Consider the following 26550-nt stretch of genomic DNA (forward strand, 5'->3'; position numbering starts at 1 on the left):
GTGTTTAATAAACTAAAAGCAAAAAAATATGTATTATAATTATAAAGCATTAATTAAAATGCACGCTCTGTAACAAAAAATCAATAAATAAGTAAATACAAAATATTTGCAATAATGCTTTGAAGTCTTCTTAAAAAAACAAGTTATTATATATTATTATTCCTCATTTACAACTGTAAAGCAAATATTATCTAATATCGTTAAATAAAGCTACAACACACTAACACCCTCTGAAGTGTTAAGAAGAAGAAGCCTGAGATGTAAATATTCAAGTGAAGTACAAGAACTTCAGAATTTTACTGCACCACCACCTGGGAAACAAGCATCGAATACAACATTGATATCAATGTTATCATCTTTTGGCAAACTTGTCAGCAAACAGTTGCTTATTTACACATCCAGAAGTTACTGACAACATTACCATTCAGTTGGAGTCGAGAGTGAGTCCAGTATTTAATCTTCTTTTAGCTCCATTTTTGGTCTCTACCAGCTCCCTCAGGAAACATCTGGCTCTTTAGCTGCTGAATGCTTCACTATGTTCACCAGCTAGTGGCAAACTGTGTCTGTCTGCTTCAGTGCTGAGTTTATGTCCAGTGGGAGAGCGCAGAGCTTTATCTCTGACAACAAACAATGAACTGAAACTCAGCGTAAGCTCTATAAAGCGAGCGGATCTGAAGATTCAGGTGACGATTCCTGTGGATTCATCACTATCAGCAACGCCTCTCACATTACTCATTGTTTGACAATATGGATTAAAGCCGCTTCATCACAACAGTTCATACTGTTTCATTGTGGTTCTTTGGTGAAGGTACATTGGCCGCGTGTTCCTCAGCTGGTCAGGTGCTACGGTATGACGAAACAAATTTCACACGCTTTCCAAATGCAATTAGTCATTTTAAATTTACAGTCAATCATAATTACGCTGCTCTGATTGGTCCAGTCTGAGAGTAGATGAACTCTCAGTCATGCAGATTACAACCACCTGAGTGATGAATGTCCTTGAGTCTTTATATGTCACTTGTTGATTGACAGAAAAATAATCAACTTTTCAGTTAACTGATTAATAGTTACAGTAGTTTTCAATGCAAAAATAGCAGAAAACAACTGAATCAACAGATAAATCGATGATGAAAAATATTGTTTTATCTTTTACAGTGTGAAGATCTTCTGTCTGACTTTTGCTTTCAGTTTCTTTGTTTTATTGGCTTTGATTTGATTTGGACACTTCACTCTGGAAATGACAGTATGACAGTAACAAGTAACGAAATCTCATCTTGTGCACATGATCTATGTAATTCTATCTGATTCGCCCATATGCTCATCCATTAAGGGTGACAGGATTTCAAAGTGCATGTCAGGGAGCTCGGATTAGATATTCCAGCCTGGTAATCGTATATCTGTTGTAAAGGCAGCTGGTTATTCCAGTCTAGTAATCCTATATATTGTGGCAGGGCTTCTCCTCACTGCAAATACCATACAAGGTTGGGTCAGGAGCATACAAGGGCACAACAGCTACAGTATATAAACCCCCCATACAGCTTAAACAACAGTGTTGGGTAATGTTAAATGGCAGAGTGCCACAAGCTCATATGGATTCAGGGCGAGTGGCTCAGTGATCAGTGATCACTGTTTCTCAGTCACATGTTTGGGATCCCTTAAGGGTTCATTTGATATCTAGATGGGGTCATAAGAGGTAATGTAAGATTATATAAGAATAAATATGACCGAAATATATAATTATTATTATTCAGTTCTTTTGGAGCTTACTATTTAGTTTGGCAGTTTAATTTTCAGGGTTTCTGGAAACCAAACAAGTTCACGTTTGTACATGTCACAGGCATAAGCACCATGTTGACGTTTCTACGGAAAGTGTCATATCACGTTCACATTACAAGTTTATGACTTGACTGTAATATCAGGAGGTGGAGGGGATGGTGGAGAAGGCAGCCAAGCCAGTGACCGCAGTTCAAGACAATTTCTAGGTGTGTTTAAGATGACCAAAACAGATATTTTAAGGTAAAACATGATCTTTTCCTAATCCTAACCAAGTGATTTTGTGCACATCATCGTCAAAAAACATAAAATGGAAAACTGAACCTGAAGAAGCACGAAGTTGCTACATAAAAAGAGAGAAAGTTTTGAAAATAGAATACAATCGAAAATAATCAGAGGCCCCCTGGTGGCTTGAGGGTGTAGGGAGTCAGCCAGGCAACTTCAATGTCCACATGCTGAGTTTGGCTTTTTATTTAACCAGGGAAGAGAGTCCTGTTCTGAAAACAACAACACAAGACGGATAACACAAAATATGCCATGATTATGAAATAATGAACAACATGTAAGAGAATCCAAATACAACTGTGTAAAACCATTAAGGATTTACTGTAAAACCAATCCCAAAGAATAACTCAGCAGGATAAACCAAAACTCTAAAATACACCAAAACATTGTCATCCAGTTTCTGCATTGGTGATTAGATTTTAATTAATTAATTTAATTTTAATTTTGTGGTACTTTTTACTTTAACTCTCCTACTACTAGTAGTTACTTTGCAGATTGTACGCTTCATCAGAGCCAATGTAGCACATTTTTTAATGAATTTATTTCATTGGTAATTAGACCCATAAAATATATGTCAAATTCCTTTTACTTGTACTTATGGTACTTAAATACATTTATTATTAGATACTTTAGGACTTTTATGCGAGTACTACTCGTATAGGTGACTTTCACTTTTAACAAAGTCATATTTTAACATGATATCTTTACTTTTAAGTAGGTTTTTGGGTACTTTTTACAACATGTATTATGAAAAATACTAAAGCACATTGATCTTTCCTTCATTGAAGAATCCAGAATCTGTACATCTCCACTGCAAAGCCCCTCAGTGTGTGCACGTGCACAGAAGTTTTTTCAGATTTCCACATCACACTGGTGGGAAGTTACATATTGGACCGGGACCGACCTCCAGACTAGTTGTGGTGTCACGAAGTCCAGCTCATACGTTCACGAGATTCAAAGTGAGCACAAAGAAACTTCCCCCTCTTCTTCAGATGAGTGCTAAAACAGCCTTCAAACTCTGCACACAAATCATTCTGCACAGCGAAGGTCAAACACTCAAGACGAATAATAAACAAAACACCCTTATGAGTGTAGTAAGACTTTAAATCAGCTGCTTCATCAGTAAATTCTTGAAGGAATAATAGTTAATAAAAACAGTTTTCTGTCCTCTGTGATTTCACTCTTCCCTTCATTGTTTTGGACTGAGGATTTGCAGCTGACAGAGATGCCCATGCTGAGTCTGACGACTGTTACTCCACTAAGGAGATTATGCAACACAGAAGATCAGCCCGGAGAATCACCCTCATAGATGAGCAGACTAAATACTACAGACTTAATTGAAATGTCTGGATTGTGTCCAGCCTCACTAATCAAAAGACAAGTGCTAATCTTGGATGACTCCTTGGACCCGACGCGGCGGTGGGAGGTGAGTGTTCACAACGAACCAATCACACTGCAGCCACAACATTTAACACTGCAATCCTCCGTGGTTTAAACTCACTGATTAAATTACACTTTCGTTTTCTGTTGAGCACAAAAACATCCTTCAGCATCAGCCCATGCACGCTATGAATTCATCCCACACTCTAAATTCCTTCAAAGCACGATCGCACGCAAGCGAGGAGGATAATTTTCCTTCCAGCAATCATACAGGGAGGATGAATGCCACACACCACCCACTATTTTGACAACAACATTGCTCACCGTTGGACGGGGAGGTTCCATGGCTGCAGGCGCTCCGAGCTCGTCCAAAGCCTCCTGAGTTACACTGGGCCTCCTCCTCATGTTCCCATATGGCCTGCTGGAGTGTACAAAACATTATTACAGTGAGAAATTATCAGTGAGATTCATCAGATTGTCATTATTTAACATTCAGCTGCAAAGGCTGGACAAAAGAAGACTGTTTATGGGTGAGATGTAATGCAACACAAAGCCTTTCAGCATCAAATTTCGTATGGATTTGTCTTTGTGATTACTAATAATTAAAAAACCTTCAATAATACTTTAACCTCTATCACTCTGACTATAAAATAATCAAAGAATCAATTTATTTATTAATTTTACTGCTTAAATTTAACAGCATCTTTTCAGAAACTGCCTAAAAATCAAGGTGTATAAACCTCTCCATGGTTACTTTTTTAAATGTTGGTTATTTAAACATTAACACACACTATGTTAGTTTTTAAGCATTAAATGAATTTACCTTGGTATCCAGCGGTGAAAAAAAGCTTGTCCTGACTCACTCACACATCCTCTTAGATTAAGGCAGGGTCTTAAGGAGCTGTTGTAAATCTCTGAGGTTTTGACAGAAGGCTGGGCAGTTACAATTAAATACCACATAAACAAGACAGATTTTTTTCAGCAACTCAATCGATTCAGTCAGTCTGGATAACACGCACATAAAATAAATCCTCACAGTGCTTCCTGTTCACATCGTTTTATTTCAGTGTTTACAGTGGAAACACGAATATTTTTAGGGAGTGCAAAATCTGCAAGGCCTTCACATAAGGTCAGTAGATGTCACTTTACTTGCCAGACACTAAAGTGAAGTCCTGTTTGTGCAGCATGGGGCTCATTTTTCTCGTTGCTAGTAAAGTCCTGAACCTGTCTGCCTGCCTGCCAGGTGCTCTTGCTTGGCTCTCTATCATATTTCACACTCGTGCGTAGGATTCACTGGTCACATGCCAGGTGTGTGTTCACCTCTCTGCCCTCCCTGTTGTCCATTTAGTCTTTGTTGAAAGTCAGCGGGGGTTGAAAAAGAAAAACAACAATGACAGACATGTTGTTGGGTTGTAGCATCACAAAGACACAGCTTTACTTTAGTTATTGTGACTTTTATCTGATTGGAGAGGACAAAGTTTGTCTACCTTGCTGTTTGGTTTTGAGGATGGTGATGTCTGTCTGTTGGTCAGTCCCCCACCGTGATCACAGACTGAAATTCACTTAGCTCCAGATTAAATCTCAACATGGATAACAATGATTTCAAAATGGTCACTTATCCAGTCAAACATCTCAACATCTACTGTAGGATTGGCACAAAGTTTGGTACACAAACTCGTGTTACCCTCAACAACTGTATAAAATATGGAAGGAGCATCTCCATTTTAAGAGGTCATAGGCCAAGATGACAAGAAAAATTATGAGAAAATATGTTGTTTTTTCTCTTAAATCATTGTTTTTCTGCTCCGCCCATGTTAAAAATATGGATGGAGCTATGTGTTTGAAAAGTGAAGTCAATGCAGAAGTGCCTTAAACTTGCATTCTTTCTAATGGCCAGCAGGAGGCGACACAATTGGTTTTAAAAAAGAAGTCCAACTGTATGTAAGCTCATGAGAAAATGACCCTCCTACTTCTGACTTGATTTATAACCTCAGTAAACTGTTTCCTTATGAGTTTATGGTCTCAAACATTAGTTTCAAGTCTTCTTAAAAACAGCATGATGTTCGTTTTGTAAATTATTGTCCTGTTTAGAGTAAAAAAGATGATAAAGCAGGGTTTTCTTTAGGACGTGGCTACCTTCTGATGGACAAGTCACTACCACGGCGTGTCCTCTGATTCTCATTCAGATCCACTGAGGATATTCCCCTGAGGTCCAACCTCTCGTCCATATACGGTCCCTTCTGGCTCCAAAAAATCCAAGATGGTGACAACTGTAATGCCAAAGTCAAGGCTTCAAAACTGGAGTCCACAAACCAGTGTGTGATGTCACATTGAGTTTACACCTTCTAGATGAATTGCAGTATCTTCAGAGATCATCTGACCCGTCATCTAGCGCCACCGCCAGGTCAAAATTACAATTTGTCCAGCTCACAATACCTGCAAAACGATTTTTTAGTGCTAACAAGCGAATATTAGCATGCTAACACGCCAAACTAAGATGTTGAACATTTTAGTGGTGTAAACAAGAGCTACACTTCCACCAGCTGCACGGCTAACTGAGTTAACTAGCTAACAGCAGCTACAGTTAGCAGCTACTCTGGTGAAATGCTGCACCCCTATTTGTTTGCAGCATGAACTGCCAGATGGTCAGTTCTTACATACTGCAACATTGTTTGAAGTGACCATTGAAGTGACCGTTGTTCTGTATACACCTGATAGCCGACTGCACTCTTATGCATGGGAGCATTATTTTTAAAAGTAGCTGTCCTCATTGGTAGGAGGTCCTGGTGATAAGTGGTATTTGACGAGCCAATATCCATTTAAAAACAAACATAGTAAACTAATAAATGGTTTCAAAATAATTAACATTCAGCTTCCATCGCTCACATTCCTTTTCGTTTAAGGCCAATGTATGCCTTATCACCAGAGTGCAGCTCTGAAACCCACACAGTTCTGCTAATACACTCTCCTGGAACAACATTTCTTCTTGGCTTATAAAATATTTCTGCACCAAACCCTTGAGTTGAATCCTCGTGAGGTTTCTGGTTGCGTCGCGTAGCCTCCGTGTATTGGTATGTGCAGGAATCAGATACCCAGGCATGTGTGTCCCAAAGGTGCTGAAAAGAGCTGGTCACTGCCGTGTTACTGGGGACAGACGGACAGGTATTCAACTCTGACCGGGTATCTTCTTATCCAGTGGAACATTGTCGGCCATTGTTGCCATGGTGTGGCTGCATGGGTCACTGCTTGGGGAAAATGGAGCAGCTATAAATCTTTCAGATTGTCATCGCGCTGGTTTTTCACACACGTTCGTGGGGGTCCACAAATGGGTTAATGGTAGTTTATTGATACGTGGAGATATTCTCACTGTCTGCCTGCACTGATCACTGAACAACATGCTGAGCTGGAAATAATACTTCACCCTCCTGCGCAAGCACTTTGTAGAAGTAGGCTTGTTGTAACATACATGATATAACACATTTCTTCCACTGTATTCGGGCATTGTTCACCACTGAGAGGTTTCTACTGCATCACTCTCTTTGATCAAACATGAATAATAAATGAAGGCAAGCTGCTAAACCTCCTTCACTATCTCTCCTCCCTGCTGCTTGCACCTGACAAGAACGCTCCACCCAGGAACCCCATTATGTCAGCAGCAACCGACTCCGGTTTCTTACACGATAATACAGACATTCACTTTTTTATTATTTTATTTAGCACAGAAAATAGCTGAGCTGAATAACAGTTAAAGCTGTACTCACTCAATATTTTTATCATGAGTCAAGGGGAAAGATGTGGGTCATGGTGGAGTGTTTTAGCTTCTTTCAGCTCATTGTTTTGGTTTTACAGCCCCCAGTCTCACTGGGGGTCAGCTTTTTCATGGCCGATACCAATACTGATTATAAGAAATCATGGAGGCTGAAAAACAATATTTGGGACAGATATTCGTTTGAAGTTAAAATGAAAATCTTTGTCTCAAAATTTCACCTGTGATGAAATAAAGTAAAAGTACTTTTACAAAGTACTGTTCTTAAGTGCAATTTTGAGGTACTTTACTTGAGTATTTTCATTTTCTGCTACTTTATACTTCCTCTCCACTACATTTATTTGATACATTTAGTTGCTAGTTATTTTGCAGATTCAGATTATTTTAGTGTTTATAGGCTGTTAATTGTGACGTGTTACCAATCAGATATTGTTGTAGGGGGGACATGATATGATGCTACATCGGAGCCAAAGTAGCACATTTTTTAAATTAGTTTATTTTATCGGGAATCTGACTGATAATCAGAAAAACGTTACCCCTCGTTCACACTCACCAACCTTGTTTCCAGCTGCAACAGGCAGCTCAGCCGAAGCTCTAAAAACCTGTAGCACCTGAAGTACCTAAAAGGCAGACAGACACAGTCGGCGGCTAGCTGGGGAACATAGTGGAGCATTCAGATACTTCCTTCAGGAGCTGAAACCAAAAACAGAGCTAAATATTAGACTGAACATGTCTTGGATAGTAGGGTTAGGAACCAAACTCAGTACTTTTAGGGGAACCGGCCAAGTAATGTTGGCACCAAGTACCCATTCACGATAAATCAATCCGTGCCAAATTTTGGTACCTCAAAGCGCATCTTTAGAGTAACATTATAGAGAGAAAGAGAAAGAGCGAGACGATAGGGAAAAATAAAAGCTGAGTGCATCATGTTTGATAGCCTGAGAGCCAAGACCCCTGCAGCGGCTGACATTTGCACACCTGCAGCCACTGCTGCGCTCATAAATGGAGAGTTACACCCATTTGCCATCTTCAGGTAATTATAAGCCAGGCGGATGAGTTGTTGTTGGAGGTAACTGGGCTTTTTTCACTCTCTTGGTCGATGTTATCGTTAGCATTTTTACTAGCTTTAGCCAAAACTCAGCTACTGACTGCAACCAAAATTTCTTACCAACATGCTGTTTTTTTTTTAGTTGACAGGAATGGGGGGAGAGAGAGGGGGATGACATGCAGCAAAGGGCCATGGTTTGGATTTGAACCTCAGTCAGCTGTGGAGAAGACACAGCCTCTGTGCATGGGGCCACGCTCTGGGTAACCAATGAATTGGTCTTTAAATGAATGGATGGATTTTTAGATAGTTTTGCCATTAACATTAGTTTTCTCTTGTTGCGACTCAAGAGAGTGAGTACACCGTTGTTATAACTAATATAACAATATCCTTGTGATGACTAATGGTCAACACAAGGATATAAAAGACCCACGCTGTAATTAACCATAGTTGTCCCTGAAGGTGTGAGGTTTTCTAGGGCAGCAGAATTCCCTCTAAACCAACACTGACTTAGACACACACACATCCATGAACACACACGTGCACAGCTCGTCTCGTCTTCTTTCTTTGTGGTGTATTTGGGCAAAGGAACAGAAGCTGCGTCATCTGCACAGCGATGACGACGCTTTGTTTGAGGCAAGACGCCCTCTCTTCATCAAGAGATCATTGCATACATAATGAATAAGCTCCGTGAGCGCACTGGGACACATTCACCCCCTCCACACACACACACACACACACACACACACACACACACACACACACACACACACACACTTCCTTCTGCTGCTGATTCTCTATTTGTCACTCCACTCTGGACTGCTTATGAAGCACATTTGAATGTCCTCGTTTAATCAAGATTTTAATTTTCTCAGAATAATTACTCTTTGTCCTAATCGCTCTGATAAAACAATTTCATACTGTTTCATATCTGTCGTGATAAAACCCAACGTTCTCCATAAGGGATCATGCATTAGTGAACTGATAAGCAGGAAGATGTCAAATTAGTTTCAACACAGATAACGTACATGAGCGAGGAGAAGGTGGAGGGAAGTTAAAAAGCTGCTGGTAGGTCTAAACTAAATGCGCTGCAGTGGAGGCATTACAGATTTCCTGCTCCTGCTCTGTGCACAATCTCAGAGTTGGAAGTGGGATGTAAAAGGGGAGAGGCCCTGGGACTGAGATGTTGATAAAATATTAACTCCAACAGGATATTTAAAGCCTCTGACATTCTTTCACTGGTCGGGATGTTGGAAATGGGCTCCACCAGATGTAGCTGGCAGCAAGGATGCAGTTTCCACCTTAAGTCAAGTGAATGGGAGAAATGATCCAGATAAAAAGGTTTACTCGACTCATTTTGACTTATTTTAACATGTTTGGACAGTTTTAAATTGTTGTTTTAATCCATCATTACCACGTGTCTTTTGGCTATCACATTAATATCAGTCTTTTTAAATACGATGGGGAGTTAAGGACCTGAAAAAAGTCTTTTCCTCAATGCTTTCAGGAGCTTTCACTTCTCTTCTCAGCCTTCATAAACATCCACTGACTTCCCTTCATTTATTAATATTTTATGTTCATGGTGTGTGGTGTTTTATACCATTTTAGGTGCTGCATACATAGCCAGAGCTCGGAGACAAATGTTAAAGTCACTGCGACTCCACTGATTTATGAAAAATTAGCCTGAAATGATTCATTTGTGGCTTTAGTGTGGCTTTATTACGTAATTACTTATGGGTTGCTGTGTGATAAATCCCTCTGGCTGGCATTTATACTTTATATTTGGTAATAATACAGCTATAAAAAATGGCAGTCCATTTATCAAAGCTTTTCATTTTGACACTTTCTAATAAAAAATCGTGTCTGGAGTTATAAATGTTAGAGAAATAAACATATTTGGGGAAATAAACTTTATTGCTGAGATGAGAAGATTATTGCCTCATGTCTCACATCTGGAGCCATTAGCTCATTAACTAAGTTTAGCATTAAAATGTATCATATAATCTCTAGTTATATCTTGTTTGTTTAATCCGCACAAAAATGTGACAGTCTGCCACATCTCGCCAGCAACCAACAGAGACCCCAGCTAGCTAGTCCCTGTTATATTGCTAAGCTAAACCAACCGTCTCATAGCGATGGCTTCATACTGATCATACCATTGACAATGACTACCACTGAGATCAATGACATGACAAAAAATTCAAAGTATACGTCAAATAAATGTACCATATCCTTATTGTCCTTGTCATGCCGATTTAAATATATGTTTGTGTTCATTTTTCTGATAAGTTTGGTTCTTAGTTATTTGTTGCTGTAAAGAGAGGGTATGATGCCATGATTGACAGCTGAACCCTTGCACGATTGCCAGCCCGGTCGCCAGGTTATAATGTTAGAAGTTAACGTTCTGTAAAACCACAGATACGTCCAACGTCGACACGTGTAGCAAACGTGGCATATCACGTTCACATCAAATGCTTATTACCTGACTTTCACATCAGGTCCATCCCTGATCGTCCCTTTTAAGCCGAACTATGGTTTTTTCCCAACACTAACCGGGTGTTTTTTGTGCCTAAACCTAACAAGAGCATCACCACAGCGTTGTGAGAAGAGAGAAACAGAGAATTGAACCCTGAACAAACGTTAAGTTGCAACATAAAGAAACATTCAGTTTTAGCTAATCTGTGGTTTTGCAGAAATTCACTTAGTGAACATTGATTTGGGCGATTGGGTTGCAATTGATCAGGTCGGTTTATGGGCGAGCCATCAATACCTCCACTGCCCAAACACCCAAAAGGACCCTGGCTTTGAAAATGACATCACCAGTGCGAGATTGCAGCGCCCATATGCAGAATATTTTGGCTTCATTTTTTAACAGTGAAAGGACGTGGAGAAACATCGTCCATATGTCTATTAAACATACAGATATGGTATTGATCTTCTCAACTAAGTCTCGACAATAAAGCAAATGATTTCCCATAAATGTCCGAAATATTCCTGAATAAGGATTTTAGTCAAGATAGTTGTTTTCAGAAGGCCCTTTTTTCATTGTCCCACCAAGTCCAGTGCAATGCTGGAGGATAATAACTGATGTACAAAAACACCCTGCGCTCACATTAACACCAGCATCTTTACCTCACGGGGTCTTTGTTGTTGTTCTTGTTATTGTCCTTTCATTCATAAATCCACACACTAACCCTCTAACCTTGCGGCACAAACAGCCTCAGGGCTCCTAAACATGAACTCTCTTCTTTTGAGCTCTATATGTCGTCGCCTCCGATGACACAGGATCACCAAACCCACTTCCATTACTCAGATTAAAACCACTTCTACCACCAGCACGGCTCTCAGTGTTGATTAGTCCCGCCACAGCTCGGGTCAGAGGGCCATCGTGAACTGTTGACACCTGGTAGTGAAGCTTATCGAGTCCTGCATCACTGATCATCAACCTGTGACCTCACTGTGTTTATTGTAAAAGAGGATTTTCCCGTACTGGTCGGGTCTCTCATGCGACTTCATGTCTCCTGGTTTTGTGTGCACTCATGAGCTCCGGAGCATCTGTTCGTCAGTTGTGCTGTGTGCTCTCTGACAGGTTCACTGTCCCCTGTGAGATGGGATGCATGCTTGGCTGATCTTAACGCAGCCTATTTGTCACCCATAGAGGGGTGGAGGAGGGTGTGTGTATGTGTATGTGCTAGCTAGTGTGTTCTCATACCCATTCAGTGTGGCCATCACACAATATGAGTGTATTGATCCTCTATGTGACTGTGGAGGGAGCAGGCGTGGACATATTGTCCTATTGTGACTTATCTCACCAGTGGAAGAGACTCAATTACTCATAAGACCAACAGAAACCTGCAGAGTATTCATGGAGTATCTATCCTGACTTTTTTGTTATTAAGAAGTATTTCCATTGCGTGTTTATTTATACTTGCTGTTGTTCTTTTTACTCCTTTACAACCCTGATCCAAAAAGAGGTGAGCTGCTGTGTAAAACATAAATAAAACAGAAAGAGATTTTTGAAATACACTTGGGAAAGCTGTGGAAAGCTCCAAAAACACCTGTTTGGAACATTTGACAGGTAAACAGGTTTATTTGTAAGAGGTGACTGTATCATGACTGGGCGTCATCAGAAGGCTCAGTCATTCACAAGCAAGGGCATGTTGATGAAGAGTTGGGTGAAGTTTCGTAGTCCACAAAATATTTAAAAATATTTTTTTTTAAATACAAAAAACAAAGGAGCAACATAGCTCCTTGCAGCTCATCTGGCACAATCCAAGTCTCTGGAAGCCCCAAAACCTCAAATTGATTTGACAATATTTACCTCCTCAACTTGGACTCAAGCTCATGCACCCACTTCAGACGAAGTACATGCTAGCGCTTTTAGCTCAGCAGCTACAGTGAAGATTTCTGCTCTAAAAAGGGTGTAAATAACGTTTTTCTGATTGCTTCCCGAGACTGAGATTTCGCCGGATGAGCTGTATGAAGCCATTTTATGTATTTCCAGTTGTTTTATTACATTTTAAAACAAGTCCCCATCTACTTCAGTTTTTTAGGGGAACGTTGCAACACCTGTTTTGCTGTGAAGCTCCAGAAATGATTTGTGGACTATGAAAATTCACCTGATATTTCATCGGCATGAGAGCGAGTAGATAATGACCGAATTTCAATTTTTGGGTGAACACATCCTTTAAATTGCTACGACTAAATAGGGTCTTATTATGGTTATTAAATTTTTACATTCTCAGGGATTTTATCCTGAACTCTGGGTAACTGCATGATCTGTGGTCTGTTCTACTGACCTTATTTTCTTCTGCCTTTGCTTGTGACACACTTTAGTCAACTCATGTTGTTTTACATGTGATATAGAAATATATCTGACTTGCCTTCACTGGATATTTTGTTAAAATGAATCTTTCTCAGTCGAACTCATTGACTGTTGAGAGAAACTGAGGCACAAACACTTCACCTGACTTCTGCATCAACACCCCTAGAGGGCAGTAATGCTTTCTGCTTCCTTTGTCCTCATCACTGCACAAACAAGGTTCCAAGTAAAACTGAACATCTATCTCCATTATAATAATCTGCACTTCAAGCCAAACAACTGAAACCGTGGTCACTGCTCCTGTATGCAACTGAAGCAACTGCAGGGCTTTTCAGGTGATGATAGTAAACCCTCACAGGCTGATAACAGAGCAGGGAGTTAATGAGTGTAAAAAGGCTGAACAGCTCCTAATAACGGGGTGTGGTCCGGTGCCAGGGCAGCCCTGTTGGATTAGCAGCAGGTCCCACAGCGCTTGTCTCCTAATTACAAGCTGGTAAGCACAGTGCAAGCCTGTATGACTGCTCAACCGTGCTCCTGTGGGCATGCTACCATCCCTGACAAACAACACACAGACACACACCCACACACTCACTCCTCCCTAACAACATTGTGACAGCAGCGGCCACCTGCAGCAGGCCTACATGTGTTCCCGCCTGCCTGTGTCCTCAGTTGCTGCTGCTCCATCCATCCACCCTTCCCGCCTGCCTGCCCGATTCTCCCTGTTTGCCCTGTTTTTTTAGCAGAGCGAGCTGCAGTGCTGCACTGCATCGCTGGATCAAAGCAAGACTAATGACTACAGCAGAGATGTAGCTACAGAACCGAGGCCCCAAGTGTTCCCGCTCGCAGTGCAGAGCTGTAGTTAAACCACAAGTGGACTAAAGATAGAAGATAGCACAAGACAAGATGGCAGCAAGCTCTATAAAAAGACACTGTGCAGGTGTGGATGTGGCAGGTGAGGAGAGGAACAGCATCACCTGAGAAATAAAAAGCTGTGATATGTTACATTTGCTTTTTTTTTTCCTCTCATGGATCTCAAAGAAAGAAACAAAAAACATCTTCTCTATTGTGTCTCTGCCATGAAAAGTTGACTGTGAAGGATTTTTGCCTTTCTCCTCCTCTGCCATCTCCTTTCCAACTGTCTCCTCCTCTGCTCACGTTCCTCCTCCTCCTCCTCCTCTCTCTTTCTCCAACAAAAAAGGGCTATTAATAGAACACCCTGCTCTCTCTTTTTAAACTGCAGGGAGCATATACCGTGCACTTAAAGGGAGTGAAGAAGCTGAAGATACCGGGAGGCGTTTGAAAATGTCCTCCACACTGCCCGTGGCTACAAAGAACGCTGGATGTCCTAAGAATAACAACAAAGAGGCCTCTGATCGATTCATGGCATTTCGTATCAGCGCAGACGCTGCACGGCTAAAATTAGCTCCTCAAATCATTTGCTGACTAAATACCTGGTGAGGAGAAAACAAGGCTGGATGAACATTTGAAAAAAACACCTCTCGATGCCAAGAGAAATTATTTTTAAACCAAAAAAACAGCGACACACACAATAAACACACCGAACACAGTTTCAGTTGAATTATTATTGGCTTCATTATTGATATTACTTTGTCAGGGTTATGAGCATTTGGAAGGATTATATGCATTTTTAATTTCACATGTTTTTCTTGTCCATAGATTGTCCTTTTTGTCTCGTAAAGTGCAGATAATACTACGTTTTTAAATCCAGACTTCACATACAGTATATAGTACATGGTTTTTCGCTCTATCATCAGCATCCATTGGTTATTATTTACATTATTCTGTCACATTTCATTTCATAGAAAGAAAATCCATTATCCACTGTACCAACGTTGATGGATGTTTTCAGGCCTCTATATGACACCGGGGGGAGGAGGTTGGTGGGGCGGGGCGGGTGAACGACTGTACATATTGTTTCAGTGGATGCCACACTATCAGGCTCTGGGGGTCAAACATAAAAAGAAAACATCTCTGACACACACATGCATACAGATTGCATATTGATCGTCTTGTTTCCCATATGTATGAGTTGGTGTTGTTGGGTTTTTTTTCGGAGCCTCGTCTCAAAGAGCTGACGCTGCAGTTCAAACAAACCCAAAGCTCAGAAAGCTCATATTCACATTCAGCTAACGTGTGAGTGTTTTGACGTACAGCAGCAGAATATTGCAACGCGTGTCTCTTCTGCTTAGAGGGCCGTTTTAAAAAAATGCACCGTCAGCTCTTTGGATCAACATGAAATCGGTGAAAACACAAAAAAATTGTACTTAAACCTTCTCAACCACCGGCTAATTATCATTCTCTGCATAGATTTCTCAGTGTAGTCACTGTTGGGCACCCTTTCTCATGGAGCGGATTTTGCTGGTGGGTCCCTCAGCAGGTGAGAGATGATATTTTTTCTAGAGGCTGTGGCGCTCCCGATAAAGCAAAACATGATTGTTTGATTTTTGTTACCTTCCACTGAATAAAAACGCCTCACAGATTAGATCTGCAGGCATGCGGATGAGGATGATTCTACTCGTCTTTGTGCTTTAAGCAGAAATAATTGTCACATTGTGAACTCCGGTAGATGAGTTGCTACAGTGGATTTGGCTGAGGTACAGTAATGTGCCCAATTTCAAACATAACAGATAAATGCTGCAAGAACATTTATCATAAATATCCATTCAAAACAAAAGAAAATCAATGAAATGAAGACAATAAGATACAATGCATTTGCATGCATAGACAAATATTTTTGGTCAGACTGTGAGTGTTTTTTTTTTCACATATACAGATATGCAAATGGCTGTTGCATAAATGCAGCTGTACAACCAGGCTAAGACACTGACATTCAGTGGTTCGCTCTCTTTCTCTCTCTCATGCATGCACACACATACACACACTCAAGCACATCGCTGTGCATCAACACACCCACATCAATACTCAACTGATGATCAATAAGATCTCGGTTGGACTGTGGAAGTCCATAAAGGTTCATTCTTTTTTTAAAAAAACAAAAAACATCTATGTTCTCCACACAGACCCCTCCACTAAAGGATTATGGGAATATTGCTAACAGCTATTTGATTCTGGTCCAACCTCGAGTTATCTCACTCCACCTTTATGCCGCTCTTGGGGAAGCAACAAATATGAACGTTTCCTAACATTCTCTAAAAATCTTTTCGAGACACATGAAAGCAGACACGGATCCGGACAGAGAGACGACTTCAGGAGCCTCGTGTCAGGCAGTTGGACGAGGCACCCTGAGCACATATTGGCAGCGATGGCGTAGAAACATTTTGCTACTGCAGGCTGAAGACTGTAGTGAGCAGAATGAATAAAGATGTACATCCTGACATGACAGAATTCATTTAGACAGTTCTTTGCTACAGACCTTTTCCGAACCCGTCACCTTTCTAATTACCTAAGACATCTGTGAAAAGATGAAGAAAGGCAAGAGACTCAGGAGTGAAGTCAGAGGACCCCTAGGTTAGCCAATATCTGCTACACTGCTGCTAATTATCACTTCCCATATTGACGTTACTGCCTTTGAGTGTTACCTTGGCAGTGTTGAGCGAACGGTGGAAAATCTCAGCTGGAGACAATCCTAGAATCAGAACCTAATTCTCATTTGATGCCAACTTTTAAAGACAGATTGAGCTTCTGGCTTCAAAGAGTTCTCAGAGGACAGCCAGACTCCATTTAAATTCTTAACAATTTAACGCCAATATATTAAAAAAAAAAAGCTTTCTGTTGCAAGATTCTGGTTAGGGATGATAGAGTTTTGAACAACGCCCTGCCTTTCATCAACCACTTCACAGAAGGCAGTTTTGGACTCAGCGGAGCAAACTTTTTGTGTTTAAATTTCAGGACGTGCGTTAAGACAATGCTTTTGAAAAGGGTAAGTAAGAGTGTGTCTTTGGCACTCTGAAACAGGAGGACATAGAAACAGTGCTCGGAACGATTATTATTGGCATTGAAAATAAAAACATGGCAATGATTTGCGTTGTGGAAAGGCTCCCGCTTTCTCTTTAACATTGCTATTTTACGTTTTTTAAATTTTCAGATAAAAGTATATGTGTACTGTATATGTCTGTATACATATATTTTATATATATAAGAAATAAATATATCTATTGTAATAATTATACTTTTTTTTAGTCTCAGAGGCTTCTTCTTTGAGCTTAAATGCATGCTTCTAGGAATGTTTTTGAGGTCATGCAACACTAGGAGAGTAGCGTAAACCCAGATAAAAGGCAGTTGGGGGGGAAGGAGGGGGGAAGCATTATTCCATACACGAGTCCTTAAAAAGTCGCTATTTTGATCATGAGGACGTGATAATGTGACAAAAACCTGTGAAAAAAGACGGCGCTGCAAGTCTATCACATCTGCAACTGGGATTAAATTGTCCAAAACTAGTAAGAGTGTGAGCCTGAAATCACACCTCGGCTGCGGCACGTTTTACAGCAAAAAAGTTTTAACGGCAATGACTTCTACGTGGAATGTTAATATCGACAAGGACGCCGCATCCCGTTATAGGATGTGGCTCTTATGATTATTCCTTAAGAAATCCTCTAACGTACAGTTTTAGGTTCTTGTAACAGCTACCTGCAGGCATCCTTTTTAAAAGTGTGGTTTTGTATAGAAGGCAGTGTACAGACAAATATACAGTGTGTGATGAAGCAAGTGGCAGTCGAGAAACAAGTGGAAATTCTCATTCAGATAAAAATGTCATGCAATTATCTACTGACTATGTTTATTACTAACAGCACCTACCTACCTACAGGCTATCAGTAAAGTCACAGTTAACCTACTTATCTATATGAATAAGTACTGGGCGTGTGTGTGTGTGTGCGTGTGTGTGTTTGTGTGTGTTAAACTGTGAAAAACAAACAAAACAAGAAGAAACATTCAAGTTGTCCTCAAAGCTCTGCAGTAAGACCAGTTTTGGGTGAATGGAAGGGGGAAAGCTTGCATTGCAATACATACAGTACATGTAAGACCAAAGCAGTGAAAAGTCAAGGCCATCCTCAGTCATTCATCAGATACTGATGCCTGCTGGGAAAAAAAAGGTGTCGAACCATAAGCTTAGCGCCGATGGCTGTCATTCATCCTTGAAAATTAACGTGGTGTACATTAACCACCAAACCTCGTCACAAGTCACCCACAGGCCACATCAGCGCAGGAGTGGGCTCGCTTTATGCTCACACATCCTCTTATTCCTAAATGGTGAAGCATAAGACAGTTTTGTTTCATTGGCTCCAGGAAGCAGCATATGTAGCGCGCGAGTAGGGCTCTTCAGAAAGCGCATGGCAGAGCAGTGTGCCTTGGGAAATGAGGGGGACCAAAGGGACGCGGGACTAAAGCAGGGCTTGTGTTGTGTTGCTTTTTTTTCTTTTTGAAAGCAGTAGATTATTTTTTCTTGCTGTGTTTCTCCCTTTTTTTCTTTTCTTTTTGTGCACTACTCTTGGCTACTGTTGTGAGCAGGGAATCTTTAAGTATTGTTATCATTATTCTTCTTTTTCTTTTTTTTAAACAGCCACACAGACAAAGCCAACTCCATGCAGAAATGCAAAATTAGAAATTTCACTCTGTTTGACAGTTATCAGGAGTTTTAAGGGCAAGTTGTGTGGAGTGAAGACAGGATGAGCGCGGGCGGAGTGAGCGGATGGTCTTTTATATATATATATTTTTTATCACTGTCTATCGTCGTTATCAACATCCTGAATTTCTATTGCCTTGATTTTTCCAGCACACGTGAGGTGGGAGGCTGTACACCTGTCCCGTCCAGTTGCTCAGCTCCACATTTCCCGCTGTGACGGGGAGGAAATAGCAGATGACTACACGTCAGTGAGCATTTTGGTGATGTTTACATAGTTTGTGTTGGCCAGCGTGCAGTTGGCCGTCTTAAGGTTCTCCTCCTGAAAGTCCTCGTTGCTGTTGTTCACAGCCTCCTGGATCTCCATATAGTCCGACTTACTGATGGTGGAGCCGCTCCGGCTCTTCTTCAGCTCCTCGGCTGAGTCGGCTTTGGCCACGTTGACCTGCAGGTACTGCGCCTGTTCCTCACCTTCAGTCTCCCGGTGGTAGAAGTAGTTGAAGTTGGACACAATGACAGGCACGGGCAAGGCAATGGTGAGCACACCTGCAATGGCACAGAGGGAACCCACGATCTTGCCGCCAATCGTAGTCGGGACCATATCGCCATAGCCGACTGTTGTCATGGACACCACAGCCCACCAAAATGCATCCGGGATGCTTTCGAACTGCGACTCGGGCTCGTCTGCTTCGGCAAAGTAGACGGCGCTTGAGAAAAGGATGACCCCTATGAAGAGGAAGAAGATGAGCAGGCCGAGCTCTCTCATGCTGGCTTTCAGGGTCTGACCCAAAATCTGAAGCCCCTTGGAGTGACGGGAGAGCTTGAAAATTCTGAAGACTCGCACCAAGCGGATGACCCTGAGAATGGCTAAAGACATGGCTTGCTGACCCGCTTGACCATCCTCCGGCCTGTCTGCTAGCTCTGTGCCGAGAGTGATGAAGTAAGGGATGATAGCAACAATATCAATAATGTTCATTATATTACCAAAAAAGCCTGATTTGCTGGGGCAGGCGAAGAGGCGCACTAGAAACTCAAAGGAGAACCATATAATGCAGAGAGTCTCCAGGATAAAGAAGGGGTCAGTGAAATAGGTGTTTGTGTAGCTGATGATTGTGGTGTTGGTCTCAGGTGAAAACACTTTCGCGTGAGACTTGTGCATATCGTCCTCATCGTTGCGGAAAATGGGGAGGGTCTCCAGGCAAAAACTGACAATGGATATCAGGATGACCATGACAGAGATTATGGCGATAATCCTAGCAGGACCTGAGCTCTCTGGGTACTCGAACAGCAGCCACACCTGTCTCTGAAACTCATTATCGGGAAGAGGCCGCTCCTCCTCCTTGATGAAACCCTCGTCTTCTCTGAATATCTCGATGGCCTCGTCGCCCAGCTCGTAGAAGCGAATCTCCTCTGAGAAAATATCAAGGGTGACGTTGACCGGCCTTCTTAGCCGCCCCCCTGATTGGTAATAATACAATATGGCGTCAAAGCTGGGTCTGTTCCTGTCGAAAAAGTACTCGTTCCTCAGTGGGTCAAAGTAGCGCATCCTCTTTTTGGGGTCCCCCAGCAGAGTCTCTGGGAACTGGGAGAGGGTTTTGAGTTGAGTCTCAAAGCGCAGCCCTGAGATGTTGATGACCACCCTCTCGCAACACTCATGATCGGCCTCCGGGTCGTAGTCCTGCGGGTGGCCCGGGTGTGCCGCCGCCTCGTCAGAGGGGTCGCCTGTGGCAACAGTCATTCTGCAGGGGGAGGAGGCCTGCACTTTTCAGTGAGTCTGGGTCCTGCAGCCTGGAGAACTGCAGGCAGGGGCCAGGAGAGGGAGGGGGCTCAACACCGTAAAGACCTGACGGCCACAGGATGTCACCTAGGATCTGACTGCATGTAGGACAGATAGAGCACAGACAGACAACAAGGTCAGGTTAACCTGAGACATGATTCAGCACTAAATACTTCTGCCACTCAGGCCACAGATGTCAGGAATGGGCTTCAGCTTGAACGGAAAATAGATGAAAATGAAGCCACCCTCTGAAACAATGTCATAAAATCTGAGTTATATAAAGTTCGTGAGACGGCAGTCGATATAAAAATGAATCAGCTCACGGAAACTTGAGGCTGACACTCCTGCTCCTCACTTGGGCAAATTAATATGCAAATAAAGCAGCCGTCTTGCATATAAATGGCTTCAATGCAGGTAAACTCATGGGCTGACTGGCATCTAACACGTACAGAGGCTCATAAATTAGGACACTGATCTGCTGCATTGGACAGTATCCACTGAAATGAATGGGACTACCTTTCGCAGTGAAGCCATGCATGAATATGGCAATGCAGCAGGCACCAAATTCATACAGACAGCATCCTGTCTAGAATATCATAGAAAAACCACCGCAGTCGAAACACAAAACGTACGAGACGCCTCTAAGATCCACTGCCGTGCCACACAAACACAACAAACAGCCTCACATCAACCGACTTCAGGTTAGTTTCTGTTGGAGCATTTTAGTCTTGAAATGGTGCCCGTCTCTGAAATATTCAAAAACACCTATCAATAATTTATCCATGGAAGGAAATAGGTTCCAGGAGGGGAAAAAAACTGTATCTCTAGTCTGCATCATCTCTCACAGAGTGGGAGCACAGTCCTACAAAATAAAATCCTTATGAAGCACACAACAGATAACTGCAGGCTTATTCTCTGTTAGTATCATCACGTTTTACATTGAGGTGCAAATCAGTGCATTAACTGCAGAATCCCATAATACAAATCGACACCGTTGATGAAAGGTAAGCTGCTCTGTGTTGATTTCATACATACCTGCAGACATCTTCTTCATATCTGATGTGAGTTGATGCTCCTGCTGGACACTGGTGCCACGGAAGGTGTGGAAAAAAAAAACAGCTGCGACAATCAGCTCCTCAAGTCTTCAGCGGGTAAAAAAAATAGATAAAAAAAATAGAAAAATATGAATTTCCAATTGAGGGCAGCCGATGATGTTCACCTCATGTTGTCTGCAGCATCCTCGCCGTGTTCACCGGGTACAGTATGTGCGGGTGTGTCCTCGCTTTCCCCTCCCCGACTCCTTTCCTCCGGGGTAGGCAGTCGTGGGATGGCGATTGGCAAAAAAAAAAAAAAAAAAAAAAGGGAGGAGGAGGGAACCGATCAAGGAGGTGGTCGTGGTGGTGGCGGCGGCGGTGGTGGTGGTGGTGCTCCCCTTAATAACCAAAGGTGCTGGGATCAGCAGGAATGATCTACCTCCACCGTTTCCCCCCTCTGTGTGACTGTGACGAGGCTGCAGACAGCCGCAAAGGTAAACGCTCCTGATGATGAGAAGGTGCTCGGAGAGGCAACATCTGCAGAGGGAGGGAGAGGAGCGAGACAAGGCGTGGAGGAGGAGAGGGAGCTTACACATATAATCTTATTAGCAAGATTTAATAATTAGATGCGATCCATAATGAGACTGAAAAAAACAAAAACAAAAACAAAAAATCAACTATTCATGCGTCACCCACCTCATTTACATGTGTATGTCTTATTTATGCATGCATGCAAACAAAAAAACATCTCGACAGGTCTGAGCTGCAGAGTCAAGTGCACACGCGCACACACACACGCACACGCACGCAGACAGACAGTCAGTGTGTGAGTCCCCTGATAGCCTGCATGGTGAGCAGGGCAGCGTCCTCAAGACACTGACTTGAAACGACATGCATGAAAGGATCGCCCTGCAAAGATTACGCAATTACACCGAGCCCAAAGATCCGCACACCCACATGTGTGAACGGCCCCTTAATGGACCTGCATGATGGGTCTCAAGCTCAGGCGGGGAGGCGGGAGATTTTGGGGGGGATTTGTGGGTGAAATATCTCTGTAGTCAGCAGTGGCCGCTGGGCAGGGACGGAGAGCTTAGTCAAACCTGCATTCGGGCACTGCTGTGCATACCAAGAGACGTGCTGCTGATGGAGAAGGCAAGGGCGAGAAAAACGCGCTCTCCAATCCGCACTGAAGCTACCACTCCTTACCTTATCTGCAGTGTGGGCAATTTAAAGGGGTACACATCTCCAGCATTGTTCAGCAGCACTGCTCCTGGTCAGTTAGTGCCTTTAAAAAAAAATAAGAATAAAAACTGCAACGCCTAAATTTGCAGGCAAATCAGCACCAAGTGCAGCCTGGGTGATATAAGTTCTTATTCTGTTTCTGTGTGGTTCTGGGTTTCCCTCATTTACATCACTTCTATATTGTCATTGTAAACTAATTTGTAACCTGCATTTAGAAATGCGCTGTAGGGATAAAGTTTTACGTTCTCGCTTGTTATTAAAGATGCACTATGTAGTTTTGGGGAAGACATTTTAATCAGAAGAGAAAGATCTTCATTGACTGATTTTTTTTTTTTATTATGTGTAAACAAACTGAATAAACAAACTGACCTTAAAGGACAACACAACTTCACACTGTTTCACTTTGTTTATATGTGGCGGACCCTGCCACCTTTCAAGCTTCAAAACAGTGTTCTGGGGACCTTATTTTCCTCTGAGAACAGCTTGTTTATTCACTTATGGAAAAGATACATATGCCTGAGTTTGTATTATTACATCATTAATATTAAAAATTCTTCTCTTATTCAACCAGCTCAATTCGGCAAAACCAAGTCATTAGGTTACATTTGTGGCAGCGGTGTTTCTTTCCTGCGGGCCGCTGTCTGTTTGTGTGGTTCTCTAAATGGTGCCGTTGTTATTCACGTTTTCTTAGCTAGCCGGCTAACTTTGTTTCAAGCATGCGAGGTTGAACACAGGGAAGTTACAGACATGTGCTGTGTAGATGGGGATCTTCTCTGCGTCTGAGCGACAGCGGTGACTACAGTGATGAGCTAATGAGCAACTCCTGCCCCACGGCAACTCTGAGACTGACACACTGCCTCATATTAAGGTTAGCCCACATTATTAGGCGTCTTTCCTAAGGAGAGCTGCAACTGTTAAGATCAACTAATAGATTCCTCATTGAAAGGAAATGATCTGCCAACAATTTTGATAACTGTTTAATGATTTCACTCATTTTTCAAGCAAAAATGTCATCATTACATCATCACCATTTGCTGCTTCTAGATCCTTAAATGAAAGGATCTGCTGCTTTTGTGTTTTAGTCTTTGGGTTTTGGATTGTTGTTTGGATAAAAGCAGGAATTTGAAGACCTCACTGTGGGCTCTGGGAAATTGTGATTCTCACTAAACTGACGATTAATCATGAAAATAATCTGCAGATTGAAATATAATGAAACTAGTCTTTAGTTCCCGAGCTTTGTGGTTGAAATGAGTCACTTAAACAGCTGCAACGACAATTATGAAGTCACTTTCTGCCTTGTAATTCTTGCCACAGCAGTTATATTTGTAACCTTTCCTGGCAACAAGATTCATTAATTATAGATAGGAGGGTGACTAAAATAGAGCAAAACCTCCATCATTGTGCCCTGCTATATTCAGAACAAAGAAAAACGCTGATCAATAGTAAAAACCTCTCCTTGTTATAAATTCTAAAGCCGGGAATGAAGGCAGCGTGTCCAGAAGTGACCTCTGGAGAAGCCAAAGGTCAGCGGGAATCCCTCGGCCGTGAAGGGGAGGAGGTGAAGGTGGGGGTGGTGGAGAGGCCAGCGGGATGATTTGTGTGTGACTCGGCTTTGCCAAGGTTACTCCTGGCAGACCTGAGACCACCGCGGCTCCCTGCGTCGTCCCCTTCTGTCAGTCTGCCTGCCTGCTGCCACACATGCGGACACCTCTCACTATCTCTTAATGGCTTTCCCAGGTTCCTCATGACAGCACAGCCATTATTTATGAGCTGGGGGCCCATTACAAAGACTGTTAATGCAGGCTCGAAAGCTCAGTTCACTCTGCATTAGCTGGCTGTCTTTAATTAAAAGCGAAGGGTCCCCGGCACTCTAAATGCTGTGCGTGTTTCAATCGTATGGGGACGTGGAAACGGGCGGTGGCTGTGTAAGTTTGCAGATGAGGGTGTCGAGAATGAATTTGTTTCCAGGAGGTATTGATTTCAGAGCTCGTCCTCGTCTCCATCAGGTGTTGTTCTGGCGCAGGAACAAGAAGCAAAGAAAATGAACTTGAGGACTGAGAGAGTGAAGGGTCATTATCACTCGTTTGGATATTTGTCCATTCTGCTGTCGTTTTATTAATTTTAAGCATAAGAACATTTAGGTTGATTGTTATTCAGGGCTGGACACTAAATTCAAATACAATCAACTACTACTATACTTTAAGGAAACATATTTGTTTGGTTCAGACCCCAACAACGGTTGGGGTCTGAATGGTCTAATGGTTTTTTCAGTGAAAATGATAATTGTGATGCAAAAATGATTGTCAGTCATATTGCAATCACAATACCTGTCAAATTAACACAATGTGTTTTTTTGATCATATCCTGCAGCCACATTGTCACTGAATCTTCAGGAATATAGAAAATGCTGATTATGCTAGTTATGCTAATCAAAAAACTCGATTTTCACCTGAAAATAATCTACTTTTAGTACTTTTGGTCAGTCTACTTGAGTATTTCTGTATAAGTGCTGATACAATACCAGAGTTTCAGTACTGATACAAAAATGATACTTTTATCAAACCAATGATACCATTTCCTTGACTCTGTGTGACTATATGAGCATGTTTTCCTACTCTCCCATAGCAGGTAGTTTTAGGCCAAAACATGATCTTTTCCAAACCCTAACCAAGTGTTTTTTGTTCCAACACCTAACAAGACCATAAGAACAGTATTGTCACAAGATAAAATTTAAAATTTAACCTAAAAAAACTGGACAAATGTTGGCAAAGTACCTTTCTGCAAAACCACAGATAAGCTGCAACTATTTCTGCAATCGCAACGATGTGCTTATGCTCTGGTTAGGCACAAAAACTACTTGGTTAGGGTTTGGAAAAGATCATGTTTTGGCCTAAAAATACCTGCTATGGTCGTCACAAACACAGCTGGAGATGTCTCCTCTTCCTATATCTGGGGTTTTTTTTTGCCACCAACATGTCTGGAAATTGTCTCAAGGTCTCCTTAAGAATATCCAGCAGTGTCACACTTACAAATGTGGAAACACAGACCTCGAACTGCAATCACATGAAAGTCAGGTCATAAACATGTGATGTGAACGTGATGTCGCACGTTTTGCAGAAATGTCAGTGTTGTACGCAGCCTATGACATGTAAGTATGGAGGCATCTGTGGTTCGTGAAACGTAACCTGTGAACATTTTATCCTGGAGATCGGGTCGATACTTTTGATTCCCCAAGTGTCAGTTTAGCCCAGTCCCTCGAGTGCATTGCTCTTTAAACCAGAGGTCTTCTGTACCTCCTTGATACTGCATTGCAGCAGCCACAGGTTTCATGCTCACACACGCAGGCTGCAAACTAAAAGGTCCAAATTCCAACATGATCCAACTTCAGGACTCTTCCTGCTACCAGCTCGTTCCACATAACACAATAAGATGGAACAGATGAGCTCTGGATATCAGGTTCACTCTTTCATTTGTTTGCTGCCTTGAAACAGATTATCTGCTTCTAGATATGATGATGAAACTCTCTCCTGTGTATAGTTCCTCATTAGTGAATTCTCTCATGCAAACTCCTCATCATATCTGATGAGAATCGTATGGTAAAATAAAGTCATCCTATATATTCTGACATTTTATATTTTCTGTTTTTTTCCCCCATTCCTCGGGGAATCTAGCAATCCCACAACCTTGCTGCTAAACATTTATTTCCCCCAATGCATCTCCACTGAAACTCAATTTATTTAACCCTCTGGGAGATGAGTCAGTCGAGTATCAGTGCTCAGGAGAGGGAAACTCAGGTGCCCTGCAAAAGAGGCCAGCTTATACAGACA

The 26550-nt window shown here is 42.0% G+C and overlaps 1 protein-coding gene across 1 annotated transcript; it reads right to left on the minus strand.

The window, feature by feature from the left end:
* Window positions 1-18911: 18911 nt before the first annotated feature.
* Window positions 18912-20408, minus strand: LOC140998362 (potassium voltage-gated channel subfamily A member 2). Its single transcript, XM_073468629.1, has one exon. It carries the CDS (start codon window positions 20406-20408, stop codon window positions 18912-18914), a length of 1497 nt encoding a protein of 498 aa, XP_073324730.1.
* Window positions 20409-26550: the final 6142 nt, after the last annotated feature.

Source organism: Pagrus major, chromosome 6, assembly GCF_040436345.1.
Source record: "Pagrus major chromosome 6, Pma_NU_1.0".
Classification (NCBI taxonomy): Eukaryota; Metazoa; Chordata; class Actinopteri; order Spariformes; family Sparidae; genus Pagrus; species Pagrus major.

Bases quoted from the DNA above. Each gene is read 5' to 3' on its own strand.
- LOC140998362 (XM_073468629.1), bottom strand. From the start codon at position 20,408: ATGACTGTTGCCACAGGCGACCCCTCTGACGAGGCGGCGGCACACCCG.